Source organism: Photinus pyralis, unplaced genomic scaffold (genome assembly GCF_008802855.1).
Source record: "Photinus pyralis isolate 1611_PpyrPB1 unplaced genomic scaffold, Ppyr1.3 Ppyr1.4_LG3a, whole genome shotgun sequence".
Lineage (NCBI taxonomy): Eukaryota > Metazoa > Arthropoda > Insecta > Coleoptera > Lampyridae > Photinus > Photinus pyralis.
In genome coordinates, this window is record NW_022170509.1 from 24,688 (window position 1) to 42,928 (window position 18,241).

An 18,241-nucleotide genomic window follows, 5' to 3' on the forward strand; every position below is an offset into this window, starting at 1 on the left:
GTATTAATAATAGTTGAAAGTCATTGTTCACACGTTTACAAAGCCTTGTAAACAATTTCAACCCATAATAATATACTTTTATTTTATAGTTATATAGATGTTAAATTGACATTTTAATAGGCTTGAAATTGGTCGCTCTTTAACCGTAAAAGTAGATAAAGTGAAACAGATGATTATGCATTCTAATGACAGTCATTCTTATTTCAAATGGGACCCGGAGCACGATATAATTACGTTCTGAACATATGACAATGCGGTTTCTATGGAAACGACCACCGCGACCGCAGAACCTAAGCTTGCTATTTCTGCCGTCTACATTAAACTCAGAATTGTCAGAAGTTTTCCAATAATTTATATGGCTTCTGCTATAAAATAAAGTTTTGTATTATATATATTGTATATAACTCGGTATATAATAACTAACTATTTTTATCACGCCAATAAATGCTTTACTACTATACTTAACCATGACCTCAGCATAAACATAATTAAGTATTATATACAGTGATATTTATTAAGAAGTATACATATAGTCCGGGCGCTGGTGGCAGTGTGGCATTTGAGGAGGCACGAGAGGATAGCTCAAATTTGATCTCGACATTCGATTCCACAGAAAAAAAATACCCAGAAAACATGTGGCACTTGTACATTTTTCGTTAAAATTATTTTTTCAACAAACTAAGGAGAAGCACTGAAGCAGTCACACAGGCTTACACTTCGCTGCAAACGATAATACCAGACATAATTTATTCCATCACTCTTCTCTGTTAATTTGTTTAAATAAAACATCTCTTAGGAATTATTAACTAATATTTGTTACTTACCTACCAACAGAAACTAATATTTATCTTATAGAAATGAAAATCAAAATACAAAAAACTTACAATTTTCTTTTTTCTGGGGGATTCATTTAATAAATATAGATAATACAGTGATACAGTGGACCAAAGCAAAGACTTGCCTTTAATTTTCAGAAAATGTCGACTATCTTAGATTGATTGAGAACTGGGTAGTTCTAAAAGATTACAACCGGAAGAACTAGCACATGGGAAAATGTTACATGTCACTTTGATTATATTCAGTGATATGGAATTGTATTTATTATGAAGGATTATAACTTGGAAAGCTGGCAAAAATGAGAAAATGTACGCTACTTTCATTAAATTAAGGGGAATGAAATATTTTAGAGGCAAGACTGTAGTCTTCGGTATATTTTTTGGTATTTTGTCTACTGTTCCCATTAGTATTAAAAACGAATCCCGCAGAAAAAAAATGTAAGTTTGCTGTACATTTTCTACAAAGGGATTGTGAGACTAGGCAAAGAGTACTTTGTGCACTCCTTGCTATAAAGGTAGGGGGTGTTCAATACTTTAAATTAGCGACGATAAATTAATCAAATAAGCTTAAAAGGAGCAAAATCATGCAAACCCCCTGGATTTTTTTAATAAAATGACTACAATTTAGAACTTACTACATTTCCCACTAACTTAAATATTAACCCGTACCTAATTACACATTATTTCAAGTGGAATCAAAAAAATGCCACAGTATTTTACACACAGAGGTGGAGGAGACATTCTCTGTGGATGTCTCTGTTATTCTCTGGTTAATATGGGAATGTAACTAACTGCCAAATATGCAATACTTTCGAGCATCAATTACGTTTCATCCCTTCGACAAACAACTGATAGGTAGCATAATTAATGCATACGAAAGTTTTCTAGATAAAAGTTTTATAAATACTATATACCATAGGTACATAGTGGGAACCCTGTATACTATGAGCTTTTAATCCAGTTTGTCATGAAGTACAGAACAGTTTATGGTTTACTACCTATCTAAAAGCAAATATGACAGTGACAGAATAGATTTTGGAATCCTTTAATTAGTAGTATAGGAAATTGAAAATTTTTGATGATGAATATAATAAAATGCATGTTTATCGCAGAAGATATTCAACCCGATATGGTACCTACATTCAATGTTCACTAGTCGTTAAATATAATTGGTGCTCATTAAAGAGGAATGCAATGGTTTCTCTTACTGCCTTATTACATTAATGTTTTCTATTTTACAAGTGGTTAATTATTTATCTGATATTATGCAACTAATTTTAAACTGAGATACATAGTCATATACAGTAACGCTAGGTGCTTGATGATTGTACTTTCATGCAATTATCATATTAGCATCTATTACACTTTCATGTACCTACCCACTACCAATTAAAAACACTGGCAGGATGTGAAGTTTTCTTTTAACAAAAATAATTTAAAGGAATATGACGTGATAATGTGTATGTGTCTACAGGTGAACCTATTCATTATGATCCGGACTTCAATGGACCTCTCAAGAGACGGTCCTGTACAGATGTTCTATGCTTGTTTCTACTTCTAGTCTTCATTGGCTGCTGGGTTGGTATTGGACTATACGGTTTGTACTAATAATAAATGGTTTAACTAACTAACTGTGTTTATTTCCAGCGTTTATGCAAGGTAATCCAGATATACTGCTAGTTCCAGTAGATTCGCAAGGCGCTAGATGTGGCCTAGATAGCCATGTGAGAGACAAGCCTTATCTGTTTTTCTTTGACCTCACAAAGTGCCTACAACCGATTCCGTTTGCTGGTTGCAATACACCACAAGTAAGTGTACTTCTCTCACTTGTTTATGGTCAACTTGTTTGTAGGTTTGTGTTAAACAATGTCCACAAACTTTATTTTTATTAGATACCACAAATTACTATCGGCCTGAAGATATGATTTGTACAAATGATGTACAAGTACCTCGAACAAAAGATGAAGCGTTTCGGTTAGTGTCAGACGGAAAATGTGCCAGATGGTATTTGCATAGTGAATCGGGTAAGTTGTGTGTCAAACTGTCAAAACCGAAGTAGTTATTCCCTTATATCCCTTTGGAAATGTCTTTGTAAAAGTGTATGTAGCTTAACATAAAGTAATTATGAATGTTGCTAATGCATTTCCTTTTACACAGTGTTTAAAAGATGTTTATATAATGTTGCCGATCGTATGAACTTATTGAATTTGGATGTCAGTAGAATACATGGCGATGAAGTTAAATTGATGCAATACCGTCTTGCGTCATCCAATTCATGGCTGGCTTTAGTTACGCAAAGTATTATAAATATCTTCTCAGATAATGATCGTGATTTTAAGGTATTTCTTATTGTTGATTATACACAGTAAGTCTAAAAATGTGTTAATTAAGCAGAAACATTATACAAAACATAAGGGGGTGTGGGATAGGTTTAGGGAATCAATGATTCATACTAAACTTCAAGGGAATGAGGCACTTATACACTTGTCTGTGTGTAGGTAGGTCAAATTTGTCAGAATCATCAGTTGATCTCATGATTGTTGTTTGTAGCCTATAGGCATCTGGATTGTGCCTTAATAGAAATGATCAACTTGTGAAGTGCCATATTTAACCCGCTCATCACACTTGCCATTGTACAGTTTATATATTTAATGATCTCAATTATTTTACTAATATGTGCATGTTCACAGTCGCAATAATTTTTTTAACAAATTCGGAATGAAAGGGAAACCGTTCTAAACTTGAATGATATAAACCTTACCTACCTACTCTTCCTGAAATCAAAGTACACCTTCACCCAACCTCTGCTACCCAGGTAATATGTAAATTTAACGTCGGAAGTGATTATACTGATCTGGCGTGTGTACATATGAAAACAACAGGATAAAATGTTCGTTTGTTTTACAGTTGAAAAGCGTTGCCTGCCAAACATATTTTCACAAAGCGATTTAGCACAATTGACACGCATAGATTCAAATATTACTGTAGAAATGTTAGAAAAAGTGAAGAGTGCTATTAATTCAGTCGTAGATGTGGAGCAGGTAGAGTAATTATTATTAGTTTTCTTTGTGTTTAGTCTGAATGTTTTCGCTAAAAAAGGTTGAGTTATGGTTAATTTGCTAATTTTCAAATAACATGCTTGCTTTTTTGCTTCAATCATTTCTTTACACAAGTACATTATATACCTATACATAAAAATGTAAATAACCTGATTGTTAATGTAGAGAGTTTTGGAATATTGTATGAAATATTGTTTTTTAGGTTGGAAAGCATGTGGTTGAGGATATAATGAGATCATGGTGGCAAATACTACTTGGATTAGTATTCGCTATGCTAGTATGTATTATATACATAGTATTAATGAGATGGATTGCTTCAGTAATGGTGTGGTTTTCTATAGCAGGAGTTTTGGCTGCACTTAGCTTTGGTAAGTATTCATAGGGGTATTATTACTTATCATATACCCTCTACCTATATATGAACATGTTTTAATTAATACCTATAAACAATAATTATAAACTGGGAATCATCATGTAAGTAATGGTCAGGGCGGTTTAAGGTTTTATGTAATAAGTCATACTATGATCTTTGGTCATACTAAACTTAGTTTGACTTAAAGTACCATATGCAATATGTACAGTCACGGATAAAATTAATGATCACATAGAGGCTAATTGCCGCAGAGCTAATCAAATTCATTCTAACTTAAGCAGTGCTAAGCTGGCGATTGGCTTATATATTACAAAAACCGTAATGTAATGTAAAAATACATTTTTATTTTTGGAATGTATGGTAAATTATTTACTACTTTTATGAGAAAAGGTTTAGATGGTACCTACAGATGAAATAAATACCTACCCAACTTCAAGTTCTTAATTTTTTTAATGGAATTTGTTTCTAAGTGTTGGGAAAAGTTATGTAAGTGAAAGCTTGTTGTTTGAAACCCTTTTTTACCTTTGTCACAACACATTGGACAACATAAAAATTATATAGGGATTTTTTTTTTAATGTATACATATGGGCTATGTATACTTAAAAAAATTTGCTGTGACTAGCATAGATACCACACCCACACCTGCGCATGCGCGTTCTACTCGGAAACTTTTCAGCTCTTTCTTTTAGAATATGTGTACCAAATTTGGTTCCAATCTGCCATCTATTCCATCCTGTGATACTAAATAACACGATTCCATGCATTGGATTCGTGTTTTTACATAACCCATATGTATACATTTAAGAAAAATGTCCTGTGAAGAATTCTACTGTACCTTTTGTGCCATATTGGCATACAGAGGAAAATGTGCTTAGTCATTGGTTAATTTTAGAAATACAGTTTTCTCAAACAATAGCATACCCTTCTCTTTTTGATCCATTTGTATCAGGTTGGTACGTCAATTCTGTATCAAATGGAAGTAGTCATTCTGTTTGAAAAATGGGAGTACAAGAGGCCCACTCTCCCACCCAGGATAGAGCGCTAATTACGACAGTAATTGCCCTCTGTATCCATCAGAACTTTTCAGTTGAATAAAATGCAACCTCTATTTTTTGAATCTTAATATTCCAGTCTGCAGTTACAATGTTAAACTTACAATTACCACATTCACCATCTAGCCGGCAGTCATTCAATCAATTCCTGTTGGAGTGACAGTCTTTTGGTGACACTGACATCCACCATATTCGTTTTTATGTTATCGTACCTACCTCAAATTCATTGGTCTTTTCAGAGATCTTAAAAAAACATAGTCATTGTATTTGAGAAACGCATTGAGTTCCGGCACAGAGTAATTTACTCTATGTTTCCAGTTAACCTTTATTTTCAATATACAATCGAAAAGATCATGATGTTGCACACAATATATTATTACTGTTTGGTAGACATTGAGGAACCCCAAAACTTTTTTTAATATCTTGTATATATTTTCCCGGATAATCGACCGTTTCCAGACTTCTCAGCGACATTGTATAACACCGCCGTGATCAGAGACATCAGCTCTTTGGCGACACTTGTCTGGAACCAAGGAGGATGAAGCAACTTACGCTACTCCTTATTGAGAGGAACAGGCTCTGGACCTAATTACGAAACAAAGGGAGTAGACACATTGGGCCTTTGGTTTACCTAAGTGCTGCCCGGACAGGCTCCTCTTGTGAAACGAATAGAACTCTTTTTTGAAGAATAATTCTATGCATAGCTTTACCGTCTTTGGATCCATGGACATCCAGACTGCTGCCTTTGTCTTGTCAGACGATCGTCCCAGACATCCATATTGATGGGATCTTTGTTTCACAATCTAAGCCTCAAAAGTCTTTGCCGTACACATGAACACAAGAAGTTTTTCTAAGTTGGTCTACATTGCATTTGTTTTTAAGCCGTTCTTGAAGAAATTGAATCTCCTAGCCTTTCTCCACCCCACTACTATATGCCCCTGAAAGTTGGATGAAAAAGAATTAACACTATTCAGTCAAGAAGTGTATGCAGTTTTCCTCTGCACTGAACTTTGAGTTTTTTTGTTGGTAGTAAATAGTAATCGGTACCAACCAAGTTAAATGGGTGGAATTATCATAATTCTCCTATGATTTTTAGGTATATGCACTAAAAGTTAGGTATCTATATTAAGTTTCTTTTTAGTCCAGTAAATCTTAGTAAGTGCAAATAGCAGATTTTGATTTTCTATTCACATGAGTGCACCTTTTTTGACAAACTAGGAAATCGGACAGTGCATTTATTTTTATTATTTTTCAGGTATATACATCTGCTACAAAAAGTACGAGTATTACAAAGCTCAGAAAATTTACACTTCATCTGAACCATGGTATCAATCATTGCTGTATAAACCAGGGACATGGTTAGCCTTTCTAATTACTGCAAGTGTCATTCTAGTCATTATTTTACTGGTATTAATATTTTTAAGAAAAAGAATTGTTATTGCTATTGCACTTATCAAAGAAGCCAGCAAGTAATGTAACTTTTTACTAAAAGTCATCTCTTAACCCTCTACTTTTAGGGCAGTTAGTTCTGTTACAGCATCGTTATTTTTCCCAATAATTCCATGGGTGTTGCAAGTGGGCGTTATTATGTATGCAGTTTCGGTGGGTCTTTTCCTGTCGACAGTTGGTTCTCCACAGTTTATTGTAGAGAATTTTGATCCCAATAATTGTAAATGCTCTGGTCCTGCTCAAGCTTACACAGTGAGATCTCCAAATGGAAATACATAACAATTAATTCGAAAACATTGTAGAACAACGCTACCTGTGATCCTGGTATATTTGCAACGCATTGTAAAGATTATTATGGGCGCCCGTGCGGTCCAGCGAGTTGCCATTATGTGGGCACTGATTCATCTGCGATAATAACATATCTGCATGGTAAGAGCATTGTATATTAAACATATTTACAGTTTGTGTTGTAGTGATAAATGTTTTCGGATTTTTCTGGACTATATTTTTTGTTTCTGGCTTGGCTGATATGGTTTTAGCAGCAACGTTTGCTACATGGTATTGGACTTTCAGAAAACGTGATGTACCATTTTTTACAGTGACAGAATCAATAATAAGAACATTGAGGTGAGTATATAACGTATGTATACTATAGCATTGAATACAATACATTAACTTTGAAGCTGTGAGTTTTTACTAACGTTCTTTGTTTGATTGGGTTTTAGGTATCACCTTGGTACTTTGGCTTTTGGCTCACTAATCATTGCTATATGTTCAATGATACGAGCATTATTGGAGTACATTGATCAGAAACTGAAGGCATATGACAATTTTGTTACAAAAGCCATCTTGTGTTGTTGTAAATGCTTTTTTTGGTGTCTTGAAAGTTTTATAAAATTTATTAATAGGAATGCATACATAATGTGTGCAATTCATGGAAAAAATTTTTGTATTAGTGCCAAAGATGCATTCAATTTGCTCATGAGGAATATTCTTCGGGTATTTGTTCTAGATAAGGTACGTAATATTATCCTGTACTTTATTTTGTATCATTAATGTTGTAGGTCACTGATTTTTTGTTGTTTCTCAGCAAAGTATTGGTCACGGCCGGTGTAACCTCTGTCGCATACGTTATACTTGCAACAGATTATGTTAAAATTGTGGATACATCACAGCTCCACTATAATTATGTTCCAGTTATAATAATAGGCGTTGGCACATTTTTCATAACTTTGGTCTTCTTTAGTGTTTTCACAATGGCAGTTGATACACTCTTTCTTTGTTTTTGTAAGTTGTGAAAACCAATTAATTAGTGTACATCCAATCTAAAATCTAATTTATTTCAGTGGAGGATTCTGAAAGGAATGATGGGTCGCCAGAGAAACCGTACTTTATGTCCAAAAATTTAATGCTTATATTGGGGAAAAAGAATAAATAAACGTCTCAATACACAGAAATTATACAATTGATGCCAAATACCAACAAACTACAAATACAAAAACAACAATATTTATAGATTTTTATTATGTATATATTTATATTATTGACTACGAATCTTATATTGTTTATTAAACTATATTGTTAAGAAATGCTATCAATCTTAGTTCCTAATAGTGTGTGTAGAGATTTTCACGAAGCTGTAAAAAATCAATCTCTATAGGCAAATGGTTACTCTTTGCTATAGGGACGCTGATTGTATTTAACATTGTGGTTGTCCAGACGCGCGAAAATTTACTTCTCAACCCACAAGGTTAGAAAAAACTGCCAAATCAGTACAACTACAGTTTACATAAACTGGCTGAAACTAAAAAAATAAACATTTACAAAACCTGGTATATCTTTGAACCTGGCAAATCACGTTCTTTCGAAGTGTGATCTTAAATAAATAAATAAATAAATATATATTTACTGCTCAACAGCAAAGCCAGTTACAGAGCAACATCACAATTAATCTTACCTAGTGGTCACGTGCTAGTAAACACATGCATACTAAACTTAAAACATGTAAGAACAAAAAAAAAGGTAACATAAAATAGGAGAGCATCCATTCACACTGAAATTTAGCTTCATACTGTTATGTAATGACACAATTATAACAAAAAATTATTTCAAGTACCTAGAAAGAAATTATAATTATTTGAGAAATAGTATATTAAGATACAAGTGTATAATCAAGTCTTTAAAGCACGCGCAACGAGTTTAAGGGCACGACGCAAAGCGGAGTGCCTTTAATGTTGCAAGTGCTTTAAAGACTAATTATACACGTGTATCTTATAGGTAGTATTTTTAGCGCATTTTTGAAAAAAATACGCTATTATATTCGTCATTGCTGGCAGGCCGGCTGTCCGCGTTAGATCTCCACAACTACAATAGCTAGAGACTTCAAATGTTCACTAAAAGCTTTCTGCTATAGTGTAGATATGCAGGCACTAGTCTATTTTGAGTTAGATTACTTGTGAAATCGATAATTGAAGAAAATAATTTCGATATGGGTTTCGGAGGTGCTATAATTTTACCGTTAGATGGCGCTACCAGTATAAAAACTTATTATTTACTTTGTGATTTGTTTTACAAAATGAAGACGTACCGTCAATTGAAATTAAATAAAATTAATTATTTAACGCAGCCAAAATTACTCGTGAGATCGATAATTTTAAACTTCGCTAATAAAATACTGACCTGCATTACCAAAAATGCGCTTTAATCATGCATATGCTGATTTACAACTTGTTTATTATACCTGCAGTATAATTTAAAAATAGGAAATACAATGAAATCATATTGACGTTATACTCGCGAATACATGTCTAATTAAGTGGGCTGGGTGTTCATAATTTCACGATTGCCATGGAAGTGTCACTTGACGTTTGCTTATAAAAATCATCGTCTTTGTGAATTAAACGATTTCCGTTGAAAAAGATAATACACCGTCCATTAAATCGATTGTTGTAAAATCTAAACAAACGTTGGTAGGTGTAAAATCCAACTCCAGTAAAGCCTATTATAAAGAATATGAAAAGTTGTTTCCCTGGATGAATAGGAAGTTACTTACGAATACAGTCTTAAATGCATCCATAATGCTGGCATATATGAAGGAAATGTCAAAGGTATTTAAATCTTCTATATTTTGGTGCATTCATACAAAACTTTAAAGCAATGCTGCGATTAAAAAGTGGAACAGATTTGGAAGCATACCCTAAATTACGCGCGTTTGTGAAAGCTTCAACCAAAGGATAGGTACAAAAGTCAAAGAAATGTTCTGCATTTACAGAAAGCGACCTAAGAGGATTTTTTATTTCATCCAGATGACAGTTTAAAAAGTCATACTTGAAGTATCGTTACTTAGCAACTTTAAAGCACGTGTGTTTTAAAGGCCCTTTTTCGCACGCATTTGAGTGTTTAAAACGGAGATTGTGATTCAGGTATAATAAAAAAAACCATAATAGCTACCAGTTATCTACCATTATTAAAATGACATCTGCAGTGTTTGATCCTATGATCATGATGACCGTGAACAAACTGAACATAAAAGTTTTGTTTAGTGATCACGAATTCCTAACCTATAACCTTATAACTGAAGAGGAGCGTAATCATGCAAGTAGGTACTTCTACCTTGTATTCAAATTATTTTCAAACAAAAAATAATCCTAGGGATCACGATCGCGAAGTAACCGAAAGAAAGCGCCTAGTATACAATACATCAGACCTTCAATAAATACTTTCAGAAAAATGTGAAGATTTGTCCCTAATCAACAAATAATAATACCATTGTATAAATACAAGATGTCTAATTAAAATGTATTTCCCCAAATAAATCACTTTCTATACATAGGTACTACTCAAACACTTCAAATTTGAATTAAAAAGTGACCTCATTGCTTTTGTTTTGAGTACCGTTATCGGAATCATATTTCTTTATTGTATTGTATTTAGGTATTCCCAATACAAGTTTATTACCTATATCAGTATGCTGTTTCACTGTACGTTTCGATTTAACTATTCCTTGAAGGGAGTATACCGCATTGTGCAGTTCGATTCTCAGCTATGTGTTGCTCCTTCGCATCTCACACGGACTGCAGCTCATGCGTGTCTTAGCATATACGAGAAGAAGGGTCCTCTAATTTGTCGTTTCTCTGTATGACTCGTTTTAACTATTTCCGATAAGGCAAAGTACCTAACAAAGTTGGATCATTCGCTGTATCTGTTGCTTTCATTTTCGTGGCCGCTTCCGGACGATGCGCCTTTTGTGTGCGTAATATATTTTTATATGTTCTTGTCTTTTCTTACGCACAAAATTCTCCGTTTTATTCAATTCCCTTCCCGATTATTCTCACGTTCCAACACACAAAGGAACCGCGCGAAACGTCCGTCGTTTCGATTTAAAAGTTAGATGGCTTTGCTGGTAGTTTTTTCTCTTGGTCGAGTTGCCAACTGTAAGTATAGGGTAGCAAATCGATTTTGACTATTGATAGCATTAATACTCGCCTCTCTAGCACATTTTCGAAAGTTTTAAATTTAAAAAGGGTCACATATGGCGCACTCATGATTGAAAGCAATTTTTTGTTTAGCAAAATGAAATTCTGAGGATGTACAATGTTATTTATTAACTACGAGAATAATTAGTAAATTTTCATTTTGGTCATTTAGGTACTTTAATTTTAAAATAAATCAAAAAATATTTTGTATCGTTTTTCTGAGGCATCACTTCCTCGATTACATCGCACCCCTAGAGCATTTTAGGCTCTTTTTGAGCACTTTGTAAACCCATCCAGTACATTAGGTACTTACAGACAGATTTCACCGAGGATTTCACTCTTAACCTTATGTTGAATCCCTTTCCTCGCCTCAAAAAAAGGACTAATAATGATACTCGCTGTATAGGTAAACTTTGTAACGCGAATTATAGGTAAAATTTAAGCTGCTTTGGATAATTTTACAAAGCTCTTTAGAAAGCGCCTTTTACAGAACTAATTGACCATAAAACAGCTTTAGAAAAGACATAAAAGGGAAATTCTGATATCCAGAAAGTTTAAAAAAGGGCCTTAAACTCACAAAAGGTTCTCAAGTCTTATAAAAGCCAGTTATGTTTTTGTCCTCAGCATTTTGAATATTTTTCAGAACTTTGTACAGCGTTCTAGACCCATTCTTGAACTGGCTACACACTATTGAAAACAGTCTGATGAAAATAAGTACTAGGAATTGTTTAGTAAACCTCTGGGAAGCACTGAAGAGACGCTAGAAAGCTGAAAAAGGCCCAAGTCACTTATTTCAGCAGCATTCAGTGATTTACTGGGCTGCTGCAGAGTAAAGTTGAAGCTGGATTGCATTACTCAGGGTCCCTGGTTGGCGGTTCGAATTCAGGCTCGGGCATAGATACTTGCAACTGTACTGTACGTGCAGCAAGTTGGATTGGTAGAGCAGCCTTTGCTGAAACCTCACTCACAAAATGAAATAAATACATTTTCCCTACAAATTGTTTACAAATTTTATAAAAAGGTTGTCAATGGGTGCTTGTGAACATTGTTAAATTGAGCACAAATTGAATCAATCGCATTTCAATAATATGCTATTACACTCTATAACCATTAAGGAAAATACATTTAAAGCAGCATTACCACTTTCACTTTTATACTACCTACTCCCTGCAATGCTCTCTTTGGTAATCCTTTATTGCAGTTATCTTAATTGTTTCAGAGAATTAATTTTGCCATTAATGTAATATATCAGTAACATTTACATTTGGTATCTAATTACTATAATCGACAAGAAATAAAAACACCATAAGCTTAGTGCAAATATTTATACTTTGTGCCACTGCAAACAAACACGAATACAAGTGTTTATAGATATCCATAACACTCAATCATAAAATGTACACCTATTTATTTAAAAATGCCACAAAAATTACGACCTTATAATGTTCACTGTAGAAATTTCATCTTCTATAATGGCATCATCATCCACATTTTCAATGAGACCATTCTCATCCGCGCGTGCTAAAATATCACAGATAAGTGGCGATTCCACTCCTAAAATGTATTCGCAATATCTCGGCTCCAGTAAATACAGAGACACAGCATTCACATTCGATGCATTATCCAAACATTTTAATTTAACTTCAGTTTGTCGAGCCTTACCGGTCTTATCACAAACACTACCGTCTGAATAAAGGTGAGACAGCTGCGTTCTTTGACCTTTCGGTTTGGGACGTTTTTGAGGATGCAGTTCAAGCCATTCTAAGTGCTTCGCTTTATTGAATCTACCTAAATTGATCGAGGTTTTACTTCCATCCTTTTCAATATGGTATTGTTCAACAGTTTTTCCGTAACAAAATTCATATTTCCACCATCCTGTGCCGCCGTTCAAGCAATTTTTTCCGGCGAGAAAACTTTCAACAGGTGAAGTATCGACAGGTGCTTCGGTTACTTTTGGCAATTCTTCTTTTTCGTTTAAATCCAATGGGTGAAATTCTACACGAATGTGATCTATGTCCGATCTTCGACGTAATTTTTTACTCTCTTGTATCATTTTCATCATGTTACGTGGTCTTTTTGGATTGTCGTCTAAAGGAACACAGTTAATTTCATTCTCGCCAGTCTCCTGAGGTTTGTACTTTGGATGTGAGCAGAGCAAAGGTGAGAGGATAATAACTTCATATAAACAGGTTGATATCTCTTTAAAGGAAAATATCTCATGCTTTCCGTGGATGTAGCATACATAAACTACTTTTGTTTGCCTGGGTTTATTTTGATTTAACTCACATCGGGTGCCATTACCCATTGTCAATTCAAAATATGGAAGATTAATTCCATCGATTTTTTTAAAGGACAGAGGCACATTTTTGGATTCCTTTTCAACAGCTTTGGATTCCATAACTAGTGTTTCATAGTAATTTTTATCCCAAAAACCGAGGTTATATTCTTGTACCTTGACTTTCTTTCCTTCCCGGTCTTCGTGATACTGCCTTATGTGCTTTCCATGACAAACTTCATAAGTCCAATAAGATTCTAAACGGTAAGAACAGGACGACTGACTGAACAGTGGTGATATAAGCTCTAAAGGAGATGGACCGTCATAGTTATCAGTGGCAGAGAGTTCTACTTCTTGGATATTTGGTAATGTGCAGCGATATTTTTCTTTGTATGCAGTTGTAAGTATTAGGTGCTCATTTTCAGCATTTTGTATACTCAGTTCCTCACTAATGCTTCCAGGCCAGTTGATATCGAAGAGGAGAGTATCATCAAATCCCTTTATATCACTGGTTTCGGTCAAGGTAACCACCAATAGACCAAGAAGCACGGAAATCATTTTCATATTATACGAAGTAGTAGAAATGAGTACTGACGTGTATTAACTTATCTTTAAAATTACATTTTATAAACAAATTAAAGAAACGTCAAAATTGACATAACCTAGAAATACTTTTATCGAATTTTTTTATACAATTCATTTTTCATACTTGCATAGTACTGGAATTGTACATACATACATGGGTATTTGTATACGGGATGAGTCAATCCTAATGAGAGACAACAAAATTGGACATATCATCAAAATAGGAGCCCATTTAATTAAACTTTTGATCTGTTTGTCATTATCCTATAGAATGTAGATTAGTTTGGTATTAGACATATCGATGCACGCATCAATCATTACCAAATAACCAACTAATTAAGTGGTTTACATACACGACATAAACACTCGTTTGAGTACTAAACAGTTTGATTCATAAGTAGTCCTCAATTGTATTTCTTAAAACCACCAGTGTAACTAAGTTGAAGTTTAAACCAACATTCTATAATACCATTGTATATACATCATATAGGTACATAAATTCAATGATAATACCTATACTTTGTTTCACTGGTGCTGAAAATGACGTCATAACTGTAATTCTCTTTTCATTGCATTTAAATCGATAGAGACAAAAAAATTACGTCATCAACATAAGTCGTGACAAACTAACAAATTGATATCCGTCTGTTGATAAGATGCCAATCAGTCATATACAATTTTCGTTACAGTTCCAGTTTGAAATATCTTTGTGTTTTGTGTTAAAAGTGAAGTGAATATGAAAGTTATAAATAGGCAAGTCAAAAGTGCAGCAACGCCATAATAGAGAAGTATTTTTCAAATTTTACATAATTATTTGATTTGCTCATATGAATTTGGTATATCGTGTTTTTTTAGATTCTATATGTTCTTACCCCGGTAAAGACCGAGGAGAGCCATATTAGTACTCGCATATGTCTATGAGGAGAGCAGACCTGAATGGGATCATTTAATAATAGTAAATTGATTTATTGTTAAATTGAATATTGCCCATAACTCTTAATTATTGAGTTTTGGGCAAAGTGTATAAGGCAATTTCGAATTAAAATATATATGGGCCAAATGAATATTATTGTGTTGCTATGTCTATTGAGTCACGGGCTACCTACCAAGTATTCACTGTCAGTTGAAAGATTCAGATCCGAATCTATAATAGGGCAAGCTTGATCTGGGTGCCAGAACACGGTGGACTAGGGGGCAACGAAAGGGTGGACGATGTGGTTCGTGAATTCAGTACGGGTGACTTTGTCTGGCCTGTGCCTGCCCTACGAATTTCCCCCTCCGATATTGGAGCCAGGATTAAAGATTTGGCGAGCAGTCATTCAGGCTCAGTGCCTACCAACAATCCAGACTCATATAGGCCATGGCCTTTTTATCGCGATCTATGGGCAAATCTGAATTTTTAGGCCGATTCGGAAGATCATCGGAGTCTTCACGGAGTGCTCGATGGTGAACTATATCGAGCAACCCACATGCAAATTCTGTGGCGATTCAGGTGAAACTATACTACATATAAGCATGTGGTTTGTTACTGTGACGCCTTGATCAGAACCTGACGTCAGCTCCTTGGCAAAAGTTATCTGAAACCGGTGAGGCTAAACAGGGTTCTATGTTTCCATCCCATATTGAGATAGGCTGGCTCTACCTATCTAATTGGCGAAGGAAAGGGGGGAAGGTGCAATATGGGCCTTTGGTGTGCCAAGATGCTGCCTTGTCCGGCTCCTCGTATGAATAGAATGATTATGAAGTATTGCACATCTTACACGATTTTGTAAATACCCCGAATATAATTAAAATAAAACCATATGTAAGAAGTAATTATTTAATCCATGAAAGTAATAAATTTTTGAAACGCGCTGTACAATATAAATTTTGTTTAAATCTGGCAACATGTAAACCAGCAACATGGCTACGCATTTTCATTTCGCATTTCTAACCTATAATTTTTTGTGAATTTCAAGTTTATTATTATTTAACAGCTTGTGTACAGAATGCTACAAGAAATACACATCCGCTTAGCAGAAACTCGTGACAATACACCGTTGGCTATTAACCAACGTGTACCCAAAATTTTTACACCTGGTGAAATTATCAGCGAGCAACAAGAGTTTATGAGGTATATAGTCTTTCAGTAGGTTCATCCTCACTGCAAACTATATAATTTTTAGAGGGCATGGAACATACGAAGAGGATATCTACTTAAAAGCTTCTGTGGCTGGCATTAAAGAACAAGTAAACAAACTTATTTCAATTCGCCCCTTAAAGAGTAGGTACAATGGTGAAATAGGGGACGTTGTTGTAGGTCGGATTACTGAGGTTCAGCAGAAACGTTGGAAGGTTGATACTAATTCGCGGTTAGATTCCCTATTGTTGTTATCGTCTGTGAACTTGCCTGGAGGAGAATTAGTAAGTTAGAATATATTGTTGAAGTTCTGATCATTCTGTTGAAATGTAGAGGCGACGATCTGCTGAAGATGAACATATGATGCGGCAATACTTACAAGAAGGTGATTTAATTAGCGCTGAAGTACAAAATGTCTTCTCGGATGGTTCTCTGTCATTGCATACTCGAAGTTTCAAGTATGGGAAGGTAGATTTCTAAGTGTTGTATTTCGAGTTTGTACTGATTACTTTTTAAGCTTTCTCAAGGTGTTATGCTTAAGGTTTTTCCATCATTAATAAAAAGAAGTAAAACACATTTCCATGATCTCCCAATTGGAGCTAGCGTTATATTGGGGAACAATGGATTTGTATGGATTAGTCCAACAATGGTTAACCAAGAAGATAATGTAGGAGGTTTCACTCAAAATTTAGAAGAGGTCGTGCCACGTGGTACCAGAGAAACAATCGGACGACTGCGAAATTGTATTCTAGCCCTAGCGCAAAGTAATGTTATGTTGTTTGATACAAGCATTCTTTATGCATATGAGGAATCCCTAAAGTACAATGTAGCTGAATTGCTTCTGCCAGAAGCAATGGTTGATGTTGCGATACTTACTCAACATAAATTGAATTTGTCTGAATATTCGTAAAAGTTTTATTATTAAAATGAGTATTCCAAATTATTCTATTAAAACTAGTTTAAAAAATATTTTAGTAGGTATACAAAACATAACTTAATTTTCAAATATGTACATTGTAAACATTAAAATTAAAAATAAATAGATGTAAAGCTATAGGAATGACTTTGTCTCACCATCACAACTATTATAGTTCCACTATTACAATTGCGTTGGCAAAATAATTACAAATTAGAAGGAAAGCAGTTCTATCACCGAAGTCCGCCGCCAACCCGAAAAACTTATGCTAAGTTTAAGGTTCCCAATCATTTGAAATCTCTTCTCAAGTTAACATATCACATAAGTTACATAAACGCTAACTCAACAGAAAGATCAAATATCTGTAGTGAGTTTACATCAGTTCTAATGCAAACATTTAATTTTATCAATTATGTATAAGCACCAACTTATCACTCGATATTCATTAACTAAGCCAGATGTTTACTAGGACTTAACCATTTCTTCATATAATAACAGAAAATAGTGGTAAGGTACAATAAAACTAACAAGGCACAGGTGACCCCTAAAGCTAATACTGACGTTTTCGTTGGGCAAGGTTCAATTATTGTTACTGTTTTATCTGGAAATAAATTTATTAAATATATAAGAACACTGCCGAAAGTTTAACTTACCTTTACCAAATTCGGTACTTGACAGTTCATTTTTCAAAAACTCAGCTTGTTTATCGTCACCAAAATCGAGCACTAATATTTCTTGACTAAGGGTCATGTCTTCTTCCTTCTCTTCTTCTGTTCCATTGTTTTTCACCGACCTCTTCCGTCTGCCCCATGATTCAACAGAGTCACGTCCCCATTCGCAGACAGCCTAAAAATAATAGGATAAATTAGTTTCTATTTTTTTTTAAATTTTGAGTTTATAACAATAAATATACTGTGTCAAAGATAAGAGTGTCTATCATGAGGATCTCTGAAACAATAGGCTAGGACGATGGATATTTAGAGAAAATATGTGCAATTAAAGCGTAGTTATCATGCTTTACAGAAAACTGGAAATTTCCTACTCCCTACCTAAGTAATTCCAGAAAAACCGAAATTTGCCGATTTATGTTTTTACTTTTCT

General features: G+C 34.3%; 4 protein-coding genes across 9 annotated transcripts in view; 2 read left to right on the forward strand and 2 right to left on the reverse strand.

The window, feature by feature from the left end:
- Window positions 1–8,359, forward strand: part of LOC116165890 (CTL-like protein 2) — a 25,868-nt gene extending 17,509 nt beyond the window's left edge. For 3 of the 5 annotated variants that reach the window (XM_031480626.1, XM_031480625.1, XM_031480627.1), the window contains 12 exons: window positions 2,311–2,433; window positions 2,484–2,644; window positions 2,689–2,860; window positions 2,994–3,175; window positions 4,098–4,263; window positions 6,577–6,790; window positions 6,839–7,022; window positions 7,073–7,199; window positions 7,244–7,397; window positions 7,496–7,787; window positions 7,835–8,057; window positions 8,117–8,359. In XM_031480626.1, coding sequence (XP_031336486.1) covers window positions 2,311–2,433; window positions 2,484–2,644; window positions 2,689–2,860; window positions 2,994–3,175; window positions 4,098–4,263; window positions 6,577–6,790; window positions 6,839–7,022; window positions 7,073–7,199; window positions 7,244–7,397; window positions 7,496–7,787; window positions 7,835–8,057; window positions 8,117–8,208 — 2,090 coding nt within the window. In that variant the 3' untranslated portion in view covers window positions 8,209–8,359. Of the gene's footprint in view, window positions 1–2,310; window positions 2,434–2,483; window positions 2,645–2,688; window positions 2,861–2,993; window positions 3,176–3,743; window positions 3,878–4,097; window positions 4,264–6,576; window positions 6,791–6,838; window positions 7,023–7,072; window positions 7,200–7,243; window positions 7,398–7,495; window positions 7,788–7,834; window positions 8,058–8,116 lie in introns of those variants that run through there. The other 2 variants (XM_031480628.1, XM_031480629.1) reach the window with 2 other exon arrangements.
- Window positions 8,360–12,468: 4,109 nt separating this feature from the next.
- LOC116165893 (endoplasmic reticulum lectin 1) lies at window positions 12,469–14,202 on the reverse strand. Its single transcript, XM_031480633.1, has one exon. It carries the CDS (start codon window positions 14,082–14,084, stop codon window positions 12,675–12,677), a length of 1,410 nt encoding a protein of 469 aa, XP_031336493.1. The 5' UTR covers window positions 14,085–14,202; the 3' UTR covers window positions 12,469–12,674.
- Window positions 14,203–15,981: 1,779 nt separating this feature from the next.
- LOC116165894 (exosome complex component RRP4) lies at window positions 15,982–17,280 on the forward strand. Its single transcript, XM_031480634.1, has 4 exons — window positions 15,982–16,218; window positions 16,271–16,508; window positions 16,558–16,692; window positions 16,742–17,280. The coding sequence occupies exons 1-4, from the start codon at window positions 16,094–16,096 to the stop codon at window positions 17,132–17,134; spliced, it is 891 nt and encodes a 296-aa protein (XP_031336494.1). The 5' UTR covers window positions 15,982–16,093; the 3' UTR covers window positions 17,135–17,280.
- LOC116165892 overlaps window positions 17,126–18,241 on the reverse strand; it is a 56,443-nt gene continuing 55,327 nt past the window's right edge. For both annotated transcript variants that reach the window (XM_031480630.1, XM_031480631.1), the window contains exons 10-11: window positions 17,794–17,986; window positions 17,126–17,741 (exon numbers count right to left, since the gene is read on the reverse strand). In XM_031480630.1, the coding sequence (XP_031336490.1) occupies window positions 17,590–17,741; window positions 17,794–17,986 (345 nt within the window). In that variant the 3' untranslated portion in view covers window positions 17,126–17,589. The remainder of the gene's footprint in view (window positions 17,742–17,793; window positions 17,987–18,241) is intronic.

Coding starts and splice junctions, on each gene's coding strand:
- LOC116165893 (XM_031480633.1), bottom strand. CDS start 14,084: ATGAAAATGATTTCCGTGCTTCTTGGTCTATTGGTGGTTACCTTGACC.
- LOC116165894 (XM_031480634.1), top strand. CDS start 16,094: ATGCTACAAGAAATACACATCCGCTTAGCAGAAACTCGTGACAATACA. Junction 16,509..16,557: donor ACTTGCCTGGAGGAGAATTA/GTAAGTTAGAAT, acceptor GTTGAAATGTAG/AGGCGACGATCTGCTGAAGA. Junction 16,693..16,741: donor GAAGTTTCAAGTATGGGAAG/GTAGATTTCTAA, acceptor TTACTTTTTAAG/CTTTCTCAAGGTGTTATGCT.